Source organism: Mytilus edulis, chromosome 10 (assembly GCF_963676685.1).
Source record: "Mytilus edulis chromosome 10, xbMytEdul2.2, whole genome shotgun sequence".
Classification (NCBI taxonomy): domain Eukaryota; kingdom Metazoa; phylum Mollusca; class Bivalvia; order Mytilida; family Mytilidae; genus Mytilus; species Mytilus edulis.
Window position 1 is genome coordinate 16,036,856 of NC_092353.1, and position 22,097 is coordinate 16,058,952.

Here is a 22,097-nt window from a genome sequence, read left to right on the forward strand (position 1 = left end):
AAGTTTTTGGTTAAGGTAGTTTTTGATGAAATTGAAGTCCAATGAACTTGAAACTTAGTACAGATGTTCCCTATAGTATAATCTTTCTAATTTTAATGCCAAATTAGATTATAACCCAATTTTTACAGTCCAGTGAACATGGAAAAGGATAGTGCAAATGGGGCATCCGTGTACTTTGGACACATTCTTGTTTGGCATCCATTTCAACATTCAACATTCGTTTTCAACATTCGATTTTCAACTTTCAACATTCGTTTTCAACATTCAACATTCGTTTTCAACATTCAACATTCGTTTTCAACATTCGATTTTCAACTTTCAACATTCGTTTTTAACATTCAACATTCGTTTGTAACATTCAACATTCGATTTTCAACTTTCAGCATTTGTTTTTCAACATTCAACATTCGTTTTCAACATTCAACATTCGTTTTCAACATTCAACATTCGTTTTCAATATTCAACATTCGTTTTCAACATTCAACATTCGTTTTCAACATTCGATTTTCAACTTTGAACATTCATTTTCAACATTCAACATTTGTTCTCAACATTTAACATTGGTTTTCAACATTCAACATTGTTTTTCAACATTCAACATTGGTTTTCAACATTCACCATTCGTTTTCAACATTCGATTTTCAACTTTCAACATTCGTTTTCAACATTCAACATTCGTTTTTAACATTCAACATTCGTTTTCAATATTCAATATTCGTTTTCAACATTCAACATTCGTTTTCAACATTCAACATTCGTTTTCAACTTTCAACATTCGTTTTCAACTTTCAACATTCGTTTTGAACATTTAACATTCGTTTTGAACATTCAACATTTGTTTTCAATATTCAACATTCGTTTTCAACTTACAACATTCGTTTTCAACATTTAACATTCGTTTTCAACATTCGATTTTCAACTTTCAACATTCGCTTCAACATTCAACATTCGTTTTCAATATTTAAAATTCGTTTTCAACATTCAACATTCGTTTTCAATATTTAACATTCGTTTTCAATATTCAACATTCGTTTTCAGAATTCAACAATCGTTTTCAATATTCAACATTCGTTTTCAACATTCAACATTGGTTTTTGGTTTTTAACATTCAACATTCGTTTTCAACTTTAAACATTCTTTTTCAACATTCAACATTCGTTTTCAACATTCGATTTTCAACTTTAAACATTCGTTTTCAACATTCAACATTCGTTTTCAACATTCAACATTCGTTTTCAACATTCAACATTCGTTTTCAATATTCAACATTCGTTTTCAACATTCAACATTTGTTTTCAACATTCGATTTTCAACTTTGAACATTCGTTTTCAACACTCAACATTTGTTTTCAACATTCAACATTTGTTTTCAACATTCGATTTTCAACTTTCAACATTCGCTTCAACATTCAACATTCGTTTTCAATATTTAAAATTCGTTTTCAACATTCAACATTCGTTTTCAATATTTAACATTCGTTTTCAATATTCAACATTCGTTTTCAACATTCAACATTTGTTCTCAACATTTAACATTGGTTTTCAACATTCAACATTGTTTTTCAACATTCAACATTGGTTTTCAACATTCACCATTCGTTTTCAACATTCGATTTTCAACTTTCAACATTCGTTTTCTACATTCAACATTCGTTTTCAACATTCAACATTCGTTTTCAATATTCAACATTCGTTTTCAACATTCAACATCCGTTTTCAACATTCAACATTAGTTTTCAACTTTCAACATTCGTTTTCAACTTTCAACATTCGTTTTCAACATTCAACATTCGTTTTGAACATTTAACATTCGTTTTGAACATTAAACAATCGTTTTCAATATTCAACATTCGTTTTCAACTTACAACATTCGTTTTCAACATTTAACATTCGTTTTCAACATTCGATTTTCAACTTTCAACATTCGCTTCAACATTCAACATTCGTTTTCAATATTTAACATTCGTTTTCAACATTCAACATTCGTTTTCAATATTCAACATTCGTTTTCAATATTCAACATTCGTTTTCAGAATTCAACAATCGTTTTCAATATTCAACATTCGTTTTCAGCATTCAACATTGGTTTTTAACATTCAACATTGGTTTTTAACATTCAACATTCGTTTTCAACTTTAAACATTCTTTTTCAACATTCAACATTCGTTTTCAACATTCGATTTTCAACTTTAAACATTCGTTTTCAACATTCAACATTCGTTGAAAACTAATCAACATTCAACATTCGTTGAAAACTAATCAACATCGAATGTTGAAAACAAATGTTGAATGTTGAAAACGAATGATGAATATTGAACACAAATGGTGAATGTTGAAAACGAATGTTGAAAGTTGAAAATCGAAAATCGAATGTTGAAAACGAATGTTGAATGTTTAAAACCAACGTTGAATGTTGAAAATGTTGAATGTTGAAAATGTTGAATGTTGAAAGTTAAAACTGAAATGTTGAAAAAGAATGTTGAATGTTGAAAACGAATGTTGAAGTTTGAAAACGAATAGTGAAAGTTGAAAATCGAATGTTGAAAACGAATGTTGAAAATGAATGTTGAATGTTGGAAACGATTGTTGAATGTTGAAATCGAATGTTGAATGTTGAAAGTCGATACAAGAAAAAAAAATTGAATGTTGAATGTTGAATGTTGAATATTTGACCAACTTGACATTCGTAAAAACGATGGATTACCAAGTCTATTATAAAACTTACTTCAGATATCTGCAAGTATTCGAGTTTGATGAATTAGGGATTTTTAGATATGATTCGGTGAAATTAGAGCTGTACAATCAAAGACGCTTATCAAACCTCTATACCGTCAAATATATATATTCAAGGTGTGTTGGAGAGTTACAAACTGGAGTCACCCTTTTGTAAAATTTACTAACGACATCATCAGTTAACAAAGATGCAGTTAATTCCGTTTCATGTATAAAATACTTAAGTGAGGGATGATAAGAAACTAAAATAAAATTGAAAAGGTTTTTGTATAAGCTTTTGTATTTGATATTTTACAGACTACTAGTATGTGATTGTCAAAAATCATGTTGTATGTCAACATGTGGTAAAGAGTAAGCACAAAGCAATTACTACAAGAATTATAATTGTCAAAGTGTATGTAGTTTTATCATGATCAACCGTTTTATATAAGAAAATGCCTGAACCAGCTTTTGAATTGCCTCGGAGTTGGTGTTTTGTTATTTTACCTTTTTGTTCGGGATTACATGATTATAGCAATGAAAGCTTTGTTACAATAATCACCACATAATTGTCACTTTGGCATAGCCAAAATCTGCATCTCCTTCCTACGTTCATGACTTATTAGTCTGCTATTAACGAACAATGAATTGGCCTTACTTATATAATACATAATCATATTAAATTGCATTTAAAACGGAACCCCATACTTTACAACACGAAATATATTTTTAACAATACATAGAACAATCGCAACAATTTATTCTGTGTAAATAATAATAAATTGAAAAACAAATTCCTAAACTCAATTTCAATGGGAAAGAAACAAACAATATTTTAGTCTGGCTTTAAAATTACAAGAACACTTAATATATATAAATGCCATGCATTCAAACTGCTTTTCCGAACTAACATACACCAATTTGAAAGCCAAGGATTTTTAAATTTCTGAATACGTGCATAAAATTTGACTAGACACTTAAATGGAAGAACAAATGTATAAGGTCGACTTTGTTTAAGCGAGTTTTATCTCTAATTTTTAAATACTATCTAAAGTTATGAACAAAATATATGAAAACGTACGCTTTAAAATGTGTCAGTTCCGAGCACTGAATAAATAGTAATGATTAACATGGTTAATTGATGAAGATACTATGTGAAATTGATAAAGATAATAAGTTTCGTATGATTTACGAAATTACGACAAGAAATATATTTGATTAGTTGATAAATTCCAAAAATATATTAACATTATAATGAAGTAAGTGCTTTGGTCTTATTTACGATTTATTACATTAAATGATATTCGATGTTATGCAATTACTTTTTTTAATATATATCACAAAATGAATCACTCATAATTGTATTTGTAATCATTTAATTATTTTATATAATCTGAAACTTAGTTTCTAAAATTATATCTTGACATCACAATTTGCAGTTGTTCGTATCAATAAAGTAACGTTTTATGTCCTTAAAGTATGTAAGTGATAATAAACTTTTTACCAAAATAGTATAATGTGCATTTGAAAAATAAGCGCTTAGCTGTTTCTAATTCAATTTCGGGATGGTCATTAATTATTGCAAATAATGATATATACTTACATAGCGATGGCAGACTTTGGCATTATTTCAACACAACATTTTAGTCTATTTTTACCAGAGGGTAGATCTGGAGGTCGTTTGCCTGCATTTTTATGAATGCAGAAATTGACAGCTATATTTCCCGAGTTCTTGTATGTGTCTACACTTGTTATTTTAGCATGAGTAGACCAGATATAGTATTCATCAGGACGCCATTTGTTCCATGTAGTGAATTCAGAGGGTTTATCTAGACAGTATCCGGCCCCAGGTTCTAGTGGATTTCGTAATAACGGACATCTGATACAAAGATAGTCAGTTCGCGGCATATAATATTTCTTGCTTTCCTCACTGCCATCAGCTGGTACATTTTTGTCTAGAAATGAAATAGGCATTGAAGACAGAATGATATTCCTTTCATCACAGAATTCTGATTTTAGATTAAAAGAGCCATCACTATCTTTTAAATGGACATCAACATCGTTGATTACAATAGTGTCAGATCTAACCGCGCTCATAACACTTTCCATTTGTATTATTGGTAACCATATATCCTTATATTCCTCGAGATTTTCGTACTTCGGTTTTGTTTTGTTAACAGTATATTGTTCTAAACAAAAAACAGGATCTCTCATATGTTCCAAACAAAACTTTACATTCTCTGTCATATCTACAAATTGAATGTAAGGAGTCAGCATACCCTTTTGGATATTGGCTGACATTTGAACAGACACTACTTGACCATGACTAAATGTCATAGAAAATTTGCAAGATTGTTTAGTAATAATTGAGGGATATTTCGTACGTTTTTCAGTCTTTGATTTAGTTTTTGTAGACAAAGAATTCAAACCATCTTCATTTGGTGTCTGTGTATCATCAATGTTCTCGTCAGACTGTCTTTTTTTCTCCAACTCACAGTTGATGTCATACTCAGTATGAAAACTAGAAGTAACATATCTAAAAAGACTAGTATCAGTTATTTCGGTGAATGATTGTTTGCATTTGGACAAATTATTGATGGAACAAGCTGAAACTAAATACTTCATCCATTTCGTTGACTGATGTATTTCTGTGCGTTGATGAGGATATATTCTTTGAGGCTCATCATTTTGTGCATATTGGTATCCTTTTGTTGGGTTTTTAGGGTTTGGTCTCCGTTTCAAATTCGAGTAGATACGTTTATCCCATATAAGTTCCATAATACTTCTATCAGCAGGTAAATTTACCCTTTCGACGTCACATTTGAATATAGGTTGACAACAAACATCAAGATTATTTAAAGTCAAAGTTGTACATTCGTCATTTAAATATCTAAGACCTGGAAACACCAACGCTAGGTCTTGATCAGAACTAAATTTGACAAAACCATAAAATACGGTTGGTTTCTTTTGAAGATCAGACGCTAAATGTAACGATTTACATTTATTGTCATAAGTTTTAGCTTGAAGAGATATTCTGTTCATTTGTGTACAAATTGTTTGCACTTCCTTACTACTGTATGGCATATCGTTTACAGTAGAAGTGGGGCTGATGGCTGCATGTAATAACCTGTGTGTAACTATGTCGATATAACGTCTGATTGGAGCTGTGAAATGAACATAGGGATATTTGTTCAATCCAAAATGACTTCCTTGTCGTTTGGTTGCTAAATGTCCAGAACATCTGTATTCTGCATTTTCCTGAAAGCTTATCCATTCATCTATCGCTAGTGCTTGATATGGATGTATCTCATCTTGACGTAGAAGTCTTCCTGCTTGACGAAAATTTCCTTCATTCATATAAGAGGCGAAAAGATTCCAAATCCATTTTTGGATGAAGCTAATTTCTGCATATCTAAGTCCACCCTCTAAGTTTGTAAAAGAAATTTCCCTATGCTCCAGAGGTTTTACTCCTTGTAACTGAATAATCTGATCTAATATTTTTGGATATGACTTCAACCAATCTTGAACACGTTTCGTAGGTGGTGCATCTTGACATCGAAGAGGGACGCGATCTTTGAATGAAGGTAAAGACATCAGAAGTTTTGCAACTGATTCATTTGCCAAAATCATAAACTCTTCAATAAGATAATAAGCTTCAAAACAGTTTGTTCTAGTTTCTAAATCTTCTCCAAAATCGTATTCAAAGGGAACACCCCACATGGCGTTTCCCAAACGATTCTGTCTGACAGCTGTTGCAATTCGGAACAAATCATCGATATTTTCTTTCCATTTTGATTTTACTGAATTTCCATCAATTACTGCTTGCACTTGTTCATACGTTAACTGTTCTGAAGATTTGATATAACTTTTTACAATAGTGTGAGCTCTCGGTTTGAGATCAGAACCAAAAAATAAAAAAACAGTTATTGTAAGTCTGCTAAGTCCCGGAAGTAAGCTGCATGTATCCAAGCTGAGTGGCTCCGGTAGCATGCAGTGGGGATCATTATACCTTCCTGAGAAATATGTTGTAGCACGTTCCGCTGCCTCAATATCTATCTCGTCTCCCTTTTCAATATATGCTGTCACATCAGATATATGAACACCTACACGGAAACTACCGTCATCTGATTTGTCAATACTAATAGCATCATCTAACACTTTTGTACCCTTTGGATCGATTGTGAAAGCTTTAATGTTTTCAGTTAAGTCCTCTCGATTTGCCTTTTTATCGGCAAATTTTACATGCAGTTTTTGCTGAAGTTGCGTTACAGTCGATGGCTTGTAAATTGTTGGAATTTCGTATTGTAAATCCAATATCCTCATTCCATTTAAGAATGATGTAGTAGATTTATGAACATCAATGGCAACCCCTATTGGATATCTCACCGGCCATGAAATAAAAACTACATAAAACAAGTATTTTCGTCGTCGACTAGGTGTAATCCTCATCTGTCTGTCCGGTAAGAGATCTTTTCGCTCTGCATTATATTTATATAAATCTACCGTGAAATAATTCTTCTCTTTGACGTTTTTTCGTACTAAATGTAGTTTAGGTATTGTTTTACATATAGGTTTTGCTTTGTAGTTGTCGAAACTGTCTAACTCGCAAACATATACAGGGTGATCAATATTTTCCTTCCGTTTTCTTGCCAATATGCCAATGACTTTTCCGAACACTTTTTGTCTAGGTTGGATAATTTTTCCGAGTCTAGGAATTTCTGAATTTTCCAACAGAACTTCTACAACTACCTCATCATCCGTGTAAGCTTTTCCACATTTAGAGCGTCCGGATATAACTATTAGGTCAATTCCATCAGTTGAATTTTTAATTTTGCAGATAGCTCCATGTGATGAATCAATTTGTAATATACCTTGCTTGTACTTCATTGGGTAACGTTGAAGCAAAGACAACAGTTTTTGTGGTTTCAGGAACTCAGTATAAAAATCCTTTTTTCCTTTGTTTTCCCGAGCACATTCATTTTGCAGTCGTGCAACACAACGTTTTGATAATTTTAATCCATGCTGAATTGCATGACTATGAAAGAATTCTTTATTCTTATACTCTTCAGAAAGCTGACATGATTGTTGAAAGTAGTTCATTGCACTTGTTGTATTTGGTACCATATCGTTTTCAGAGTCAGAGTCACTGGAAGACTGATCTTTTGGTAAGTATTTGCTTTTTCGGAAAGTATCAGCGATTTTCCTTTCTAATTGCTGCTTTGGAGTTTTGTCTGGTGTAAATGATGAGAATGTAGTTAAATCAGCAGTTGTATCATAGCCAGAAGATTCAGAAATGTCCTCTATTTCATGCAATGTTTTGCGACTTTGGGGTACTTTTTTGAACTGAAATTGTCGTCTTTGATGTTGGCGATTACGACTTTCTGTGTCAGACTCATAGCCTGATGTACTAGATGATTCCGGTTGCAATGATTTAGAGATATTATGACCTATAATTCTTTCCGATTTGGATAAGCATCTTTCTGTAACGTCAGCATCAGTATTCAACGATGGATTAACAAAATCTGCTTTAGCTAAAATAAAAACGATTCTTAGATATACAATAAATTCATATATGGTTTCCATACATACAATAGATATTTGACGGAAGTCAAATCGGTCAAGTAAATAGAACTATTGCGCTAAAGATGAAAGGATGACAAAGATGTTAATGAGTATAAAATTGAGAATGGAAATGGGGAATGTGTCAACCCGACCATAGAAAAAAAACCAGCGGAAGGTCACCAGCAATTCTTCAATGTAGCGAGAAATTACCGCACCTGGATGCGTCCTTCAGCTGTAAAAATGATTGCCTATTATTGTGGATAAATGTTGTGTGCTTTGTATTCTAGTTGAATCATCCTCTATACTCAGTCTTTTAAACTGGTAAAAAATGTTATGATCGTTCCCTATGTACATGCACATAGACAAATAATTCACTTGACATGTTAATGGCCACTGAAAAGACATGTGTTGTCGAAATGTCCATCTGGTGCAGAACAATTGGTACCGTTAATGTTATTAATGATTTTGGAATGATCGCATATTTCGTATACATTGCATCCAAAGAATCACATTTGGAGAAAGTTTAGTTAACATTCTTTTCCATTTTTTCAACAATATTTTTCCCAAATTGTTTGAACTACGCACCCATTACTCTTTAACTTCGAACTTTATTTGGCTTTTTTAATATTTTTGGATTCGAGCGTCACTGATGAGTCTTTTGTAGACAAAACGCGTGTCTGGCGTATATACAAAATATATTCCTGGTATCTATGATGAGTTTAATTATTAAGTATTTTAATTCAACTGTTTTAATGCATAATCGCTTTCACGAATGGACAAACAATATTGCTCAATATTCCTACACTTTAAATTATGGGGCTATTGTTTATTGTTTTTATAGCAGATCAGTTGATTCTGATGTTTCGTTGTTTTCCTCTCTTAGCTTATAATTGACATGTTTCCCTCAGTTCAGTTTTATGACCCGGATTAGTTTCAATTTAATCGATGTTTGACTATTGAACAGTGGCATAATACTATTGCTCTTATTTAAAGTGTAATTCGATGTGATATGTGAGGTGGCCATCAACACATCTAAACAAGAAGAATATTTTTTAAATAAAGTATTTACAAAACATGTTACAAAGGAACCTATCAAGAATTTTACTACTCACTTTAGATTATTTATTTGGGCTGTAATGCTATTACATATTTAATGATTGTTATTTGTATACTTCTTTCGAAAAAAAATATATTCATACTATAAGTTGGGTACTGTTTATAACATTCTTTTGCAAAAGCAGAAAATAAAGGTTAACATTCCTTGCATGATATTTAAATCTTTTTAGGTAACACACCAGGGGCACATTTTACAAAAAAAAAATTAGTATTGATTACTCCCAATGGAGTCCAAGAATGCGCTTCGAAAACACCAAATGAATAAAACTTTAAGGACATTAAACGTTTTATGAAGCATTCAAAATGTTCATACATATTAGAATATAGTATTAAACCAAACATTCGATTTTTACCAAGAAGAATAGTTCAAGGTATAAAACATAAATTCATTTCATCGAGTGTTTTCCGATACTTCTGCTCTCAAGGAACTTTACAATTAAAATTGAAAACTCGACGCTTAATCATGCGTTTTAAACGTTTTAAGATTTCACTGTCGATTGTTAATAGTTCCCATTGTAAATAAGTTTTTCTTAATCTTGTACTTTACGAAAGAACTGAAGGCACACCTTATCTTGCTTTTCCAAGGAAATGCAAAAGAACAAATATTTCTGTTGGTACCACCAAATCATGGTACGTCACATCCGGTTGTATACTAAAAGAAGTCGTAAACAATATTTCCTTTAATTTGACAGTTGTATGTAAATAATTCTTCATTTTATTGCAGTAAAATATATCTGTGTCATAAACATTTGTCTTGGGTATTTCAAAGCACCATTATTTTTTATTTAGGGTTTCTATAGAATATTCATAAACTTGAGGTTACATGGTTCCTAAATCTTGTACACAGGTTAAAAAAGGGAAGACATTTGATTGGTTATTTTCCAGTGATGGTTATTTTCTTATATGCATTGAAATGTTATGTAATTTTTTTTCTGTAGTTCTGGACAGGATAAAACTTTACACATGGCAAGTATTTCTTTATATTTAAACAAAGATAAGTTCTGCATATTTTTTTTAAATGAGAAATTTAACAAAGACTAATAAAGGAAATTCAATGGTGGTGTTACACCTATAGACATGATCTTTTTACGTTTCATTTAAAGATATAAAAAAAGCAGCAATCTGATTAAAAACCGATATATCATCGATCCCTTGTATGATATGTCGCGCGTGGAGATATCAGTTAGACCGTTTCAATAAAGTACAAAGCTGTTGTACAAAAAAAAGTATAAAAAGTAAAATAATAAAACAAAACATACGTTTTAAATTCAAAACGGAAGAAAGTCCCCAATCCTATGGCATAAACAAAAGCTACAACACACAAATAGATAATACTGACTTGGAAAGTGTTTAAAATACCAAGGTTGATAGCTAGCTTAACCTCTAATTTGCATGACAGCTGCATAAAATTACATTATAATGACAATGATGTGTGAACAAAATGCACAGATATTTTACTGCTATAGGTAACAGGAGGCTCCCAGGAGCTTGAATCGCTCACCTGTAATATTTTGATCTTTCATCAAGGATTTTTTTGCTATTTAATATATATTAATGAGTGGCTTAAACATGTCATTAAATTTTCTTTTTGTCATTTTATTTAGTTTCTTTTGTTATCTTTTCTGACATCAAACTTCTGTTAAACTAAGTTGTAATGTGCGTATTACTATGTGTTTCTTTATTCTACATTGGCTAGGGGTATAGGGGAAGAGTTGAGATCTCACAACACCGCCGAAGTTTTGCTCCTGTCCCAAGTCTGGAGCCTCTGGCCTTTATAGGTCTTGTATGTTTTTTTTAGTTAAAGTTCATTTAAAAGTTTAGTGTGCGTCCATTTTTACTGTTCTTTTACACAATGTTTTAGTGGGGGAAGCTGAGGACCACCTCCGGGTGTGATATTTTCTGGCTGCGTTGAAGACACATTGGTGGCCTTCTGCTCTTGGTCTCCTTGACATTTTTCCCATATCCAGTGTATCTTTTTGTATCTATCCTATCTTTTTTTCGAACGCAAAAATAATTGCATTATTCCTCTCTGTTCCATTGTAGCTAAAGAGGCCAAGTTTTTTGACGTACAAAGAAATAAAGTAAAAAATTACTAGTAATACTAGATTTTCTGAAACACCTGCAGCCCAAATTTGTCTGAAATTGATTCATCAGTTTCAAAAACGAAGATTTTTAAAGTGAGCAAACTATATGAACAAATTGTAAAGCTGTCTTCAAAGGGCAAATACTGCTTGAGCATGTTGAGAGGTAAATTGACAATTTTTATTCCGAAAAAATATTTGTAGATCTTACTTTGCTGCACATTTTCGATGATTACAGTTTATCTTAATATATACTAATTTTGAAGATGATAACTGAAAACTGACACTAATGACGTTTTACAAAGTTTGAAAATTGGTTATTTCAAAATTAAAATCGTCTCGTTTGTCAATGATTATGGTACTGATATGACCGCTCAAGTCAAATATAAGTTTAAAAATAAGGCCAAGGAACACGTCTCTGTTGTTTTTTAAAAGTTCTATTTCGGAAGGAAGTCAGAAAAGTGTGGATGTTTATTTGAAAGAACACCATGAATATATTTGAATGTGAAATTAATTATCTGGCTTCTTTGGTCTTATTACTTTTGATAAATGTCTGACTCTGAACTCTGAATAATATGAAACTAAGAAGAGATCGGCAAGGGATTCTCCTGAGAACTGGTCATCATTATAGGTCACATACAGAAAAACTAGTATAACACACAATTGAAGCTATTATCATACAATTCAAGCTAGTATTATAAATGCCGCTTAAAAAATGGAAGTAACTTTAGATGTTCTATGAATAACATTGACATTATAGGTTGCATTTCTGTAAATATTGACAATGCAATTTCCCATAGGAACTCCTTTTACGGCTAAAACTGTACCACTTTTACTATGAAGTTTTGAAAAAAATCTTATCCTAGAATTGAAAGTTCATATGCACCACAATTTTTTTTCAAAGGTCAAAATATAGGGCTGTGCGGCATATTTTCAACGTTTATATGCCCTGAACTTCTCAGAGTTTAAACTTACACTAATTTTCTTAACTACCCCTACCTCGAATGAAACGTTACCACAGATTTCAATGTAAACAATATGCACGTGTTTATTTACTGGTAACATTCCCAAGTTCTGTCTCTGCGATATGGAACACAGAGAGCATAACTGGGAACCAGTATGTAAACAAAATGAATTTTCTATGAATATTCAATTACTCCCCAAAAGAGGCGTGTTTTGAGAAACAGCTGTATTTACAAAGTGCAACCTATACAGACATTTATTCAAATAGAAAACTCTCTAAAATCAGTTTTTCTCACATTAATACTCATTTATCAGAATTAAAGTCTTAAAGAAATCACTGTGTATACTCTAAGTTTTTCTTTACTATACATTTTATACCCCCTCCCCTGTTTCAATTTTTTAAAGAATTTGAAAACAAGACTTTAATTATTGCCAGCTTACCCTATTTGCATATTTTCTGATAAAAAATGCCTAGAACCTGTTAAAAACTGTTTTGATAACATATTGAAAGCATATCAGAATATCATAAATGTAATGTTTAGCAGTCAATCATTACAACATTCAAGATTATATAAAGTATCCAATCCAGCCTCTATCTCCAGTCCACATCTTACTGTATGCCTATTTGTCAATTAAAGAACACATTTTCTGCCTCAAATGGTCAATTTAGAATTCTTGTCACAACAGTATCATCTTTAACCATATATCTGACACAATTTAGCTACTATATATACTAGAAGTGTTCAAACAAAGCCATATTTGCAATAGTTGTATGTATGCAGATACCAGTCTGAGATATAAATTCACTTAAAATGTTGTAGAGATGACTGCTAACATTTGATTTTTGCATAACTTCCAAGCATAGTTATTGTTTTCTATATCAAGAACTTTAAAATCATAAAATCATAGCATTTACAAGTTAAATTATTTGTTTTATGACCCAGGGGGTAGGCAATTTTCTATGTTTCTTGCCCCTGGGGCCTCAAATTTCCTAAATAATTCTGCTGTTTCTAGCAATTTGGAATATTTAGTACATATTCAGGATAGAACACACTATTGTAAGTTTTCTTGAGATATTTTTGTTTTTCTAGCTTGTATTTGTTATGCCGTGGTGACAAAAAAGCAGATTTAGGTGTTGCGGCTTACTTTTAGGTTATCGAAAGGACACAAATACCCCATAAATAATATTCAGGAAGGATCGGTGAGTTTCAATGACTGCGAAGAGTAAATATAAGCACTTCTTAACAATTCAACTTACAAATATGCAAATATTATGATTTAATTTTGTATCCAGGACTTTAAGTAAACTATGCATACTGTAAACTGTGAATTTATGCTGAGTCATCATATTTAAGGCCCAGGATTCTATCAATCTTCATTAAATATTTATAAAACTTCTTATTTGAGTTAATTTCTTTAAAATCTGTGAAATAAAGCAAATTTGGTTAAATTCTGAATGTTCCCCTTTTTCACCCTATATAGGTTGCATTTCTGTAAATATTGACAATGCAATTTCCCATAGGAACTCCTTTTACGGCTAAAACTGTACCACTTTTACTATGAAGTTTTGAAAAAAATCTTATCCTAGAATTGAAAGTTCATATGCACCACAATTTTTTTCAAAGGTCAAAATATAGGGCTGTGCGGCATATTTTCAACGTTTATATGCCCTGAACTTCTCAGAGTTTAAACTTACACTAATTTTCTTAACTACCCCTACCTCGAATGAAAGGTTACCACAGATTTCAATGTAAACAATATGCACGTGTTTATTTACTGGTAACATTCCCAAGTTCTGTCTCTGCGATATGGAACACAGAGAGCATAACTGGGAACCAGTATGTAAACAAAATGAATTTTCTATGAATATTCAATTACTCCCCAAAAGAGGCGTGTTTTGAGAAACAGCTGTATTTACAAAGTGCAACCTATAGAATCAATAAGTACCTTTATCCTTTCTCTCTTCAGTGACACCTAAACATTCTTCCTTCGGAAGGCCTTCCATCAACTTGTTACGAAACTAAAATATAGGATAAAATGTCATAATGGTTTAACTTTTATTTCAAACGTTATAATAATACATCCCAATATACCAACTTGAGTGTTTGTGAAATATCAACATGTAGGTATTATTACATTAAATTTACCAAGTGGTTTAGAGTGTTTAGTATTGAAACTGCTTTCTTCATTATTTTTTAGCAAATCATAGAGAGATTGTAAACAATAATTAAACAAACACCCATACACATCAACAACTTAGAATAGACAAATTTTTATTTTGTTTACAATCCTCAAAGTAGTAATAGCTGTCAAATTCATGATCCCCGATTTGACTCTTATTCTTATATTTGATTAATAACTTACTCAAACGTATATCCAAATAATGAAAAGTCTATAACTTTCAATTAATAATGCATCGACTCGATAATATATAACAGTACGTCATGTGTATTTTAGTGTACATGCTAACTAATTGAACATCAAGGTGACCTCCGAAGACTGTCGATGTCATATAACACGATGTAAACATTAAAAAAGATATAAATATAAATACATAGCGAACTCATGTGTGACAATGGAAATTACTAGGTCTGTTTAAAACATATGTTAAGCATCGTTTTACCTGATTAAGAATGATGTTTTTGTAGATCAGTCCATGAAATGGTTTACCCTTGTTTCACATTCAGTGTTTACATTCTTTTCTTTAAATAACTGAATTTGCATAATTCATGCGATTTCAATCTTTAGCTAAGTTTTAAATTGAAGGTTACATGAATGCAGATTCAATGAGGTTGAATTTTGCACTAGCAAGTGAGTAAGTTAGTCTTGTATTTTTTTAATTTTAGTTTCTTGTGTACAACTTGGAAATTAGTATGGCGTTTATTATCACTGAACTAGTATATATTTGTTTAGGGGCCAGCTGAAGGGCGCCTCCGGGTACGGGAATTTTTCGCTACATTGAAAACCTGTTGGTGACCTTCTGCTGTTGTTTTTGCTATGGTCGGGTTGTTGTCTCTTTGACGCATTCCCCATTTCCATTCTCAATTTTATTATCGATTTTTCTTAGGCAATTTTTAAATAAATTAACCGACAGGCTTCTAAATGTGAATTATAATTTCATCATTTCACTTTAAGTAATGATGGAACAAAAAATCATCTTATTTCTTTTAAATCTCGTAACTAACGCCTTACGAATCAGACCTGAAATCTATCTATATATATTTAAATTTTGACTTTTAAAATGCCAAAACAGTGGAAAAACCTGTCAATTGTACAATTTTAAAAAAATGACTAGTACATTTCAATTGTCACTATTACCCTTCACTCCAAACCAGTAAAACTCTGAAATGGCCTATATCTGTACTCGGCTATACTGATTTTGACTCAAACGGTCTGAATTGGTTTTAATTTACTTGATAATACTCGACAATATAGTCTGAACCAGTACTCGGCCTTTAGTACTGCAACCAGAGTTTATTTTTTTTAAACTTCAATGTTCCCGAAGAACACAAACCTAAATTATATATTGATGGAAAGAGGAAAACGTGTACAATAAAAAAAAGTGTTTAAATCATAAGTGTGACTTGCATTAAGTAAGCGTTTGGTTATAAGTGTAAAACAAAGACAGTTTGGTGCATGGACATTGTCTTAGTGGGGTTATCCGTGTAAAAAAGTGTAGATTCATCATTGTTTTAGAGAAGGGAAGGAAAATAATACAATGTAATGCCAAATTGCTAATGTTGTGATTTAAAATCAGTCATGACACTTATATAACTTGTCTTTTAAAAGCGACATACAATGTTTATAGTTTTATTAAATAGGGACGTGAATCAATCTGTTCGTCATCATATAAGGATTCAGTACGCGTATTAGCATAACACCATACTTCCATTTTTTCAACCAACATGTTCGCCGTAGGACAGAGTTTGTTGAAAGCAAACACAGCTTTTGAGTATAATGATTTACCTTAACAGGTACATGTACAAAGTTAATCCTGTAAGTAATCTGATGACATTTATCACATGACAAATGTTGGGGTTTATCCATTTTCGTCTTCCCGGTCGAATTTTTGAAAGAATTCGGAACGCGAACAGGACCTCTATTACCTTTAGTATGATGAAACAGCCACCAACAATGATGCACTGTCAGTCAATTCAAAAGTGTTATTATGATCTCTCTTCACATTCATTTAACGCATTTTGGAATAAATTGTGAATTGATGATAAAATTGAGAATGGAAACGGGGAAAGTATCAAACAGACAACAACCCGACCATAGAGCAGACAACAGCCGAAGGCCAGCAATGGGTCCTCAATGCGAGATACCAAAATGTCTGCTGGTTCCATGGAATGAATCGTTCCATACTATCAATTGTTTCCGTGTTGGTGACTTTATTGTCGGCACCTTTTTGTATCAAACATCCCCCTTGGTGTTTTGCAACAATACTATGTGGACGAAAATACCGTCTTGATTCAGTCAATCTCGTGCATGGCAATGCTTGTCATGTATAGTCTTACCTCTGCATAGGAAACACAAAAGACATGCGAGTACAAAGTTTCTATCAATATTCGTTACCCATATTCCCATATTCATGATAAAACTGCACGGCCAATCCCAAATGTAATGGGCCGCATTTTTATAGGTTGTGCTTTTACACCGCTTGCATGAATATTAATTGCTTTGAGGTTGAACATTGACATACAATGTATTTGTCCCACACAATATCAACTAGTCATTATCCGAAAAAACATCGTATCCGACGGCTAACTTTTATAAAATTAACTAAAATACAATTTATTTTCAAAAAATACACGAAAGAACTACTATATATATATTCAAATCTCTCAAAAATAAATTAACTTTTCCTAGAAGATGTACATAATTTCATCGAAACTATCACATTCATTGTTAAGGAAAAAATAAATGGTGGAGCTGATTAATGGCTTGGAAATTTTCGTAATTAAGAAAGGTATAGTTTTTGACTAAATTGATTGGAATTTGCCCAAAATAATTTGCATGCAGTATTGCAATAATATATTCTGTCCTCTCAAATGTCAAATACTGTTTTTAAATCATATGTTTTCTCGTTTTCAAAGAAAAACGCGTTCAATTTCCATCTGAAAAACAGCCTACTTTAAGTTTGAAAGTTTTACTCGGGATTTTATTATATTTATGTACTCCTCATTCCGACGATCCTTGATGATATGTGCATCGAAAATATTTACAAAAGTAGCGGGAAAATTTCAAGTTCATCGGGCGAAAGATTTTAGACACTTTTTAAACACTTAAGTGTCTATTTTGTTGATTCAATAGTATATGTAAATGATTTAAACTGATTTACTTATTAAAAACGCCCCTATTTTAGCTTAAATATGAAAAATCTATCAAATATGCCAAAAATTGTCACTTTTCAGATGGTTTTTTGTCAAAAATAAAAGTGGCCACATCCGTGTTCATCCTCAACCTATATATATGTTATGTATTATCATCAAATACAACTTTCATTTCAATATTAAGAATGAAAACGAATGCTGCCACTTTCATTTAAGACGGAAACCGTCGAAAATATAACTAAAATGCTAAAATTGTAAAGATTTCAGTAATTTGCCATGACTTAATGATACTACTTCCCGATATATGTGCATTGTATTGTCAATCACAGCCCATATTTATTTAGCAGAAGCATTCTACTGTCCAATAAATAACTAAAAGTATACAATTTAACAATTTTGTAAAACTGCTATATTTTGGGGCCAAAAGGGGGTCTTACTGAACCTACTCCTTTAACAAAAAACACTTAGTTATTGGATTTTTAGGTGACTTCACAAAAGCATAAATTGATGTGTACCCCATTAAAAGTCCAAAATACAAAAATGTGACCATAGAAACTTTTACGACCAGACGAAAAATAAACTCATCATAGATACCAGGACTAAATTTTGTATATACGCCAGACGCGTGTTTCGTCTACAAAAGACTCATCAGTGACGCTCGAATCCAAAAAAGTTAAAAATGCCAAAAAAATACGAAGTTGAAGTGCATTGAGGACCAAAATTCCTACAAGTTTTGCCAAATACAGCTAAGATAATCTATGCCTGAGGTAGAAAAGCATTAGTATTTCAAACATTCAAAATTTTGTAAACTATTAATTTATAAATATAACTAATTCAATGATAATTCATGTCAGCACAAAAGTGCTGACTACTGGGCTGGTGATACCCTCGCAGTAGCATCGAAAATAGAATATAGATATTATTTTATCATTTAAAACAATTTGCAGACAGACGCGCGTTTTGTCTACATAAGACTCATCAGTGACGCTCAGATCAAAATATATATTAAGCCTAATAAGTATGAAGTTGGAGAGCATTGAGGATTCAAAATTCCAAAAAGTTGTGCCAAATACGGCTAAGGGCATCTATGCTAGGATAAGAAAATCCTTAGTTTTTCGAACAATTCAAAGTTTTGTAAACAGGAAATTTAGAAATATGACCACCTCATTGATATCCATGTCAACACCGAAGGGTTGACTAATGGGCTGGTGATACCCTCGGGGACGAAACGTCCACCAGCAGTGACATCGATCCAGTGTCGTAAATAGTTATCAAAGGTACCAGGATTATAATTTAGTACGCCAGACGCGCATTAAACTCGTTAACTAAGCGTCTTTTTCGAGGTCAGTTGCAGTTCTACTTTACTCGACCAGTATTAATCATTCTATACGTGTCTGAACCATGCTCGATCTAGTCTGAACCATACTCGACCTAGTCTGAACTATACTTGACCAAGTCTCAACAAACCTAGACCTATTTTTGTATATATATATATATATATATATATACAAAAATAGGTCTAGGTTTGTTGAGACTTTGATAATTTAGCTGATCTGTAACAATAACATCTTCATGCCTTATATATCATGTACTGTAGTACGCCGCTAGATTAAAACTGACGTGGAAAGGTAACACACGGCCAGCGAAAGCTCTTTTTTTTAGAGAGCCCAGGTGGTCGTGTGGTCTAGCGGGACGGCTGCAGTGCAGGCGATTTGGTGTCACGATATCACAGTAGCATGGGTTCGAATCCCGGCGAGGGAAGAACCAAAAATTTGCGAAAGCAAATTTACAGATCTAACATTGTTGGGTTGATGTTTAGACCAGTTGTATATACATTATGTACACAGCCAAGTATCACCATCATTGATGGCGATCCGATGGATACATCTGTTGTAGAGTTGTCACTGACTCAGACGTACTTATAACTATAATTATTTTCTGTGACTGTATATTACATTAATTTGTAGGATCCTTTACTATAGATAATTTAGCTGATCTGTAACAATAACATCTTCATGCCTTATATATCATGTACTGTAGTACGCCGCTAGATTAAAACTGACGTGGAAAGGTAACACACGGCCAGCGAAAGCTCTTTTTTTTAGAGAGCCCAGGTGGTCGTGTGGTCTAGCGGGACGGCTGCAGTGCAGACGATTTGGTGTCACGATATCACAGTAGCATGGGTTCGAATCCCGGCGAGGGAAGAACCAAAAATTTGCGAAAGCAAATTTACAGATCTAACATTGTTGGGTTGATGTTTAGACGAGTTGTATATACATTATGTACACAGCCAAGTATCACCATCATTGATGGCGATCCGATGGATACATCTGTTGTAGAGTTGTCACTGACTCAGACGGACTTATAAATATAATTATTTTCTGTGACTTTATAGTACATTAATTTGTAGGATCCTTTACTATAGATAATTTAGCTGATCTGTAACAATAACATCTTCATGCCTTATATATCATGTACTGTAGTACGCCGCTAGATTAAAACTGACGTGGAAAGGTAACACACGGCCAGCGAAAGCTCTTTTTTTAGAGAGCCCAGGTGGTCGTGTGGTCTAGCGGGACGGCTGCAGTGCAGGCGATTTGGTGTCACGATATCACAGTAGCATGGGTTCGAATCCCGGCGAGGGAAGAACCAAAAATTTGCGAAAGCAAATTTACAGATCTAACATTGTTGGGTTGATGTTTAGACCAGTTGTATATACATTATGTACACAGCCAAGTATCACCATCATTGATGGCGATCCGATGGATACATCTGTTGTAGAGTTGTCACTGACTCAGACGTACTTATAAATATAATTATTTTCTGTGACTGTATATTACATTAATTTGTAGGATCCTTTACTATAGATAATTTAGCTGATCTGTAACAATAACATCTTCATGCCTTATATATCATGTACTGTAGTACGCCGCTAGATTAAAACTGACGTGGAAAGGTAACACACGGCCAGCGAAAGCTCTTTTTTTAGAGAGCCAAGGTGGTCGTGTGGTCTAGCGGGACGGCTGCAGTGCAGGCGATTTGGTGTCACGATATCACAGTAGCATGGGTTCGAATCCCGGCGAGGGAAGAACCAAAAATTTGCGAAAGCAAATTTACAGATCTAACATTGTTGGGTTGATGTTTAGACGAGTTGTATATACATTATGTACACAGCCAAGTATCACCATCATTGATGGCGATCCGATGGATACATCTGTTGTAGAGTTGTCACTGACTCAGACGTACTTATAAATATAATTATTTTCTGTGACTGTATATTACATTAATTTGTAGGATCCTTTACTATAGATAATTTAGCTGATCTGTAACAATAACATCTTCATGCCTTATATATCATGTACTGTAGTACGCCGCTAGATTAAAACTGACGTGGAAAGGTAACACACGGCCAGCGAAAGCTCTTTTTTTTAGAGAGCCCAGGTGGTCGTGTGGTCTAGCGGGACGGCTGCAGTGCAGGCGATTTGGTGTCACGATATCACAGTAGCATGGGTTCGAATCCCGGCGAGGGAAGAACCAAACATTTGCGAAAGCAAATTTACAGATCTAACATTGTTGGGTTGATGTTTAGACCAGTTGTATATACATTATGTACACAGCCAAGTATCACCATCATTGATGGCGATCCGATGGATACATCTGTTGTAGAGTTGTCACTGACTCAGACGTACTTATAAATATAATTATTTTCTGTGACTGTATATTACATTAATTTGTAGGATCCTTTACTATAGATAATTTAGCTGATCTGTAACAATAACATCTTCATGCCTTATATATCATGTACTGTAGAACGCCGCTAGATTAAAACTGACGTGGAAAGGTAACACACGGCCAGCGAAAGCTCTTTTTTTTAGAGAGCCCAGGTGGTCGTGTGGTCTAGCGGTACGGCTGCAGTGCAGGCGATTTGGTGTCACGATATCACAGTAGCATGGGTTCGAATCCCGGCGAGGGAAGAACCAACAATTTGCGAAAGCAAATTTACAGATCTAACATTGTTGGGTTGATGTTTAGACGAGTTGTATATATATATATATACATATTGTATTTAATCAATTAAGGAACTGTTTTAACAAGAACTATTTCCCCTGGCTATAAGTTTGAAAATCACTTTGAAACTAAAAATGTACTCAATATAGCATTGAAACCAACATTACACAATAGACATAATATAGCTTCAACATCATATCCGTCAACACTTACAGATAAACATATGTATCAATTTTAGAATAAAAACAAAACAAGGTGATCAAATAGTTTCAAAACTGAACTCTGAATTATATTTTCAATGTTATTCAACATTGTTTTTTAA

The 22,097-nt window shown here is 32.9% G+C and overlaps 1 protein-coding gene across 1 annotated transcript in view; it reads right to left on the reverse strand.

Moving 5' to 3' along the window:
- The window catches only part of LOC139492612 (3'-5' exoribonuclease HELZ2-like), a 77,491-nt gene that overhangs the window by 16,037 nt on the left and 39,357 nt on the right, over positions 1–22,097 (reverse strand). The window contains exons 10-11 of the mRNA XM_071280761.1: positions 14,382–14,454; positions 4,316–8,243 (exon numbers count right to left, since the gene is read on the reverse strand). Coding sequence (XP_071136862.1) covers positions 4,316–8,243; positions 14,382–14,454 — 4,001 coding nt within the window. The remainder of the gene's footprint in view (positions 1–4,315; positions 8,244–14,381; positions 14,455–22,097) is intronic.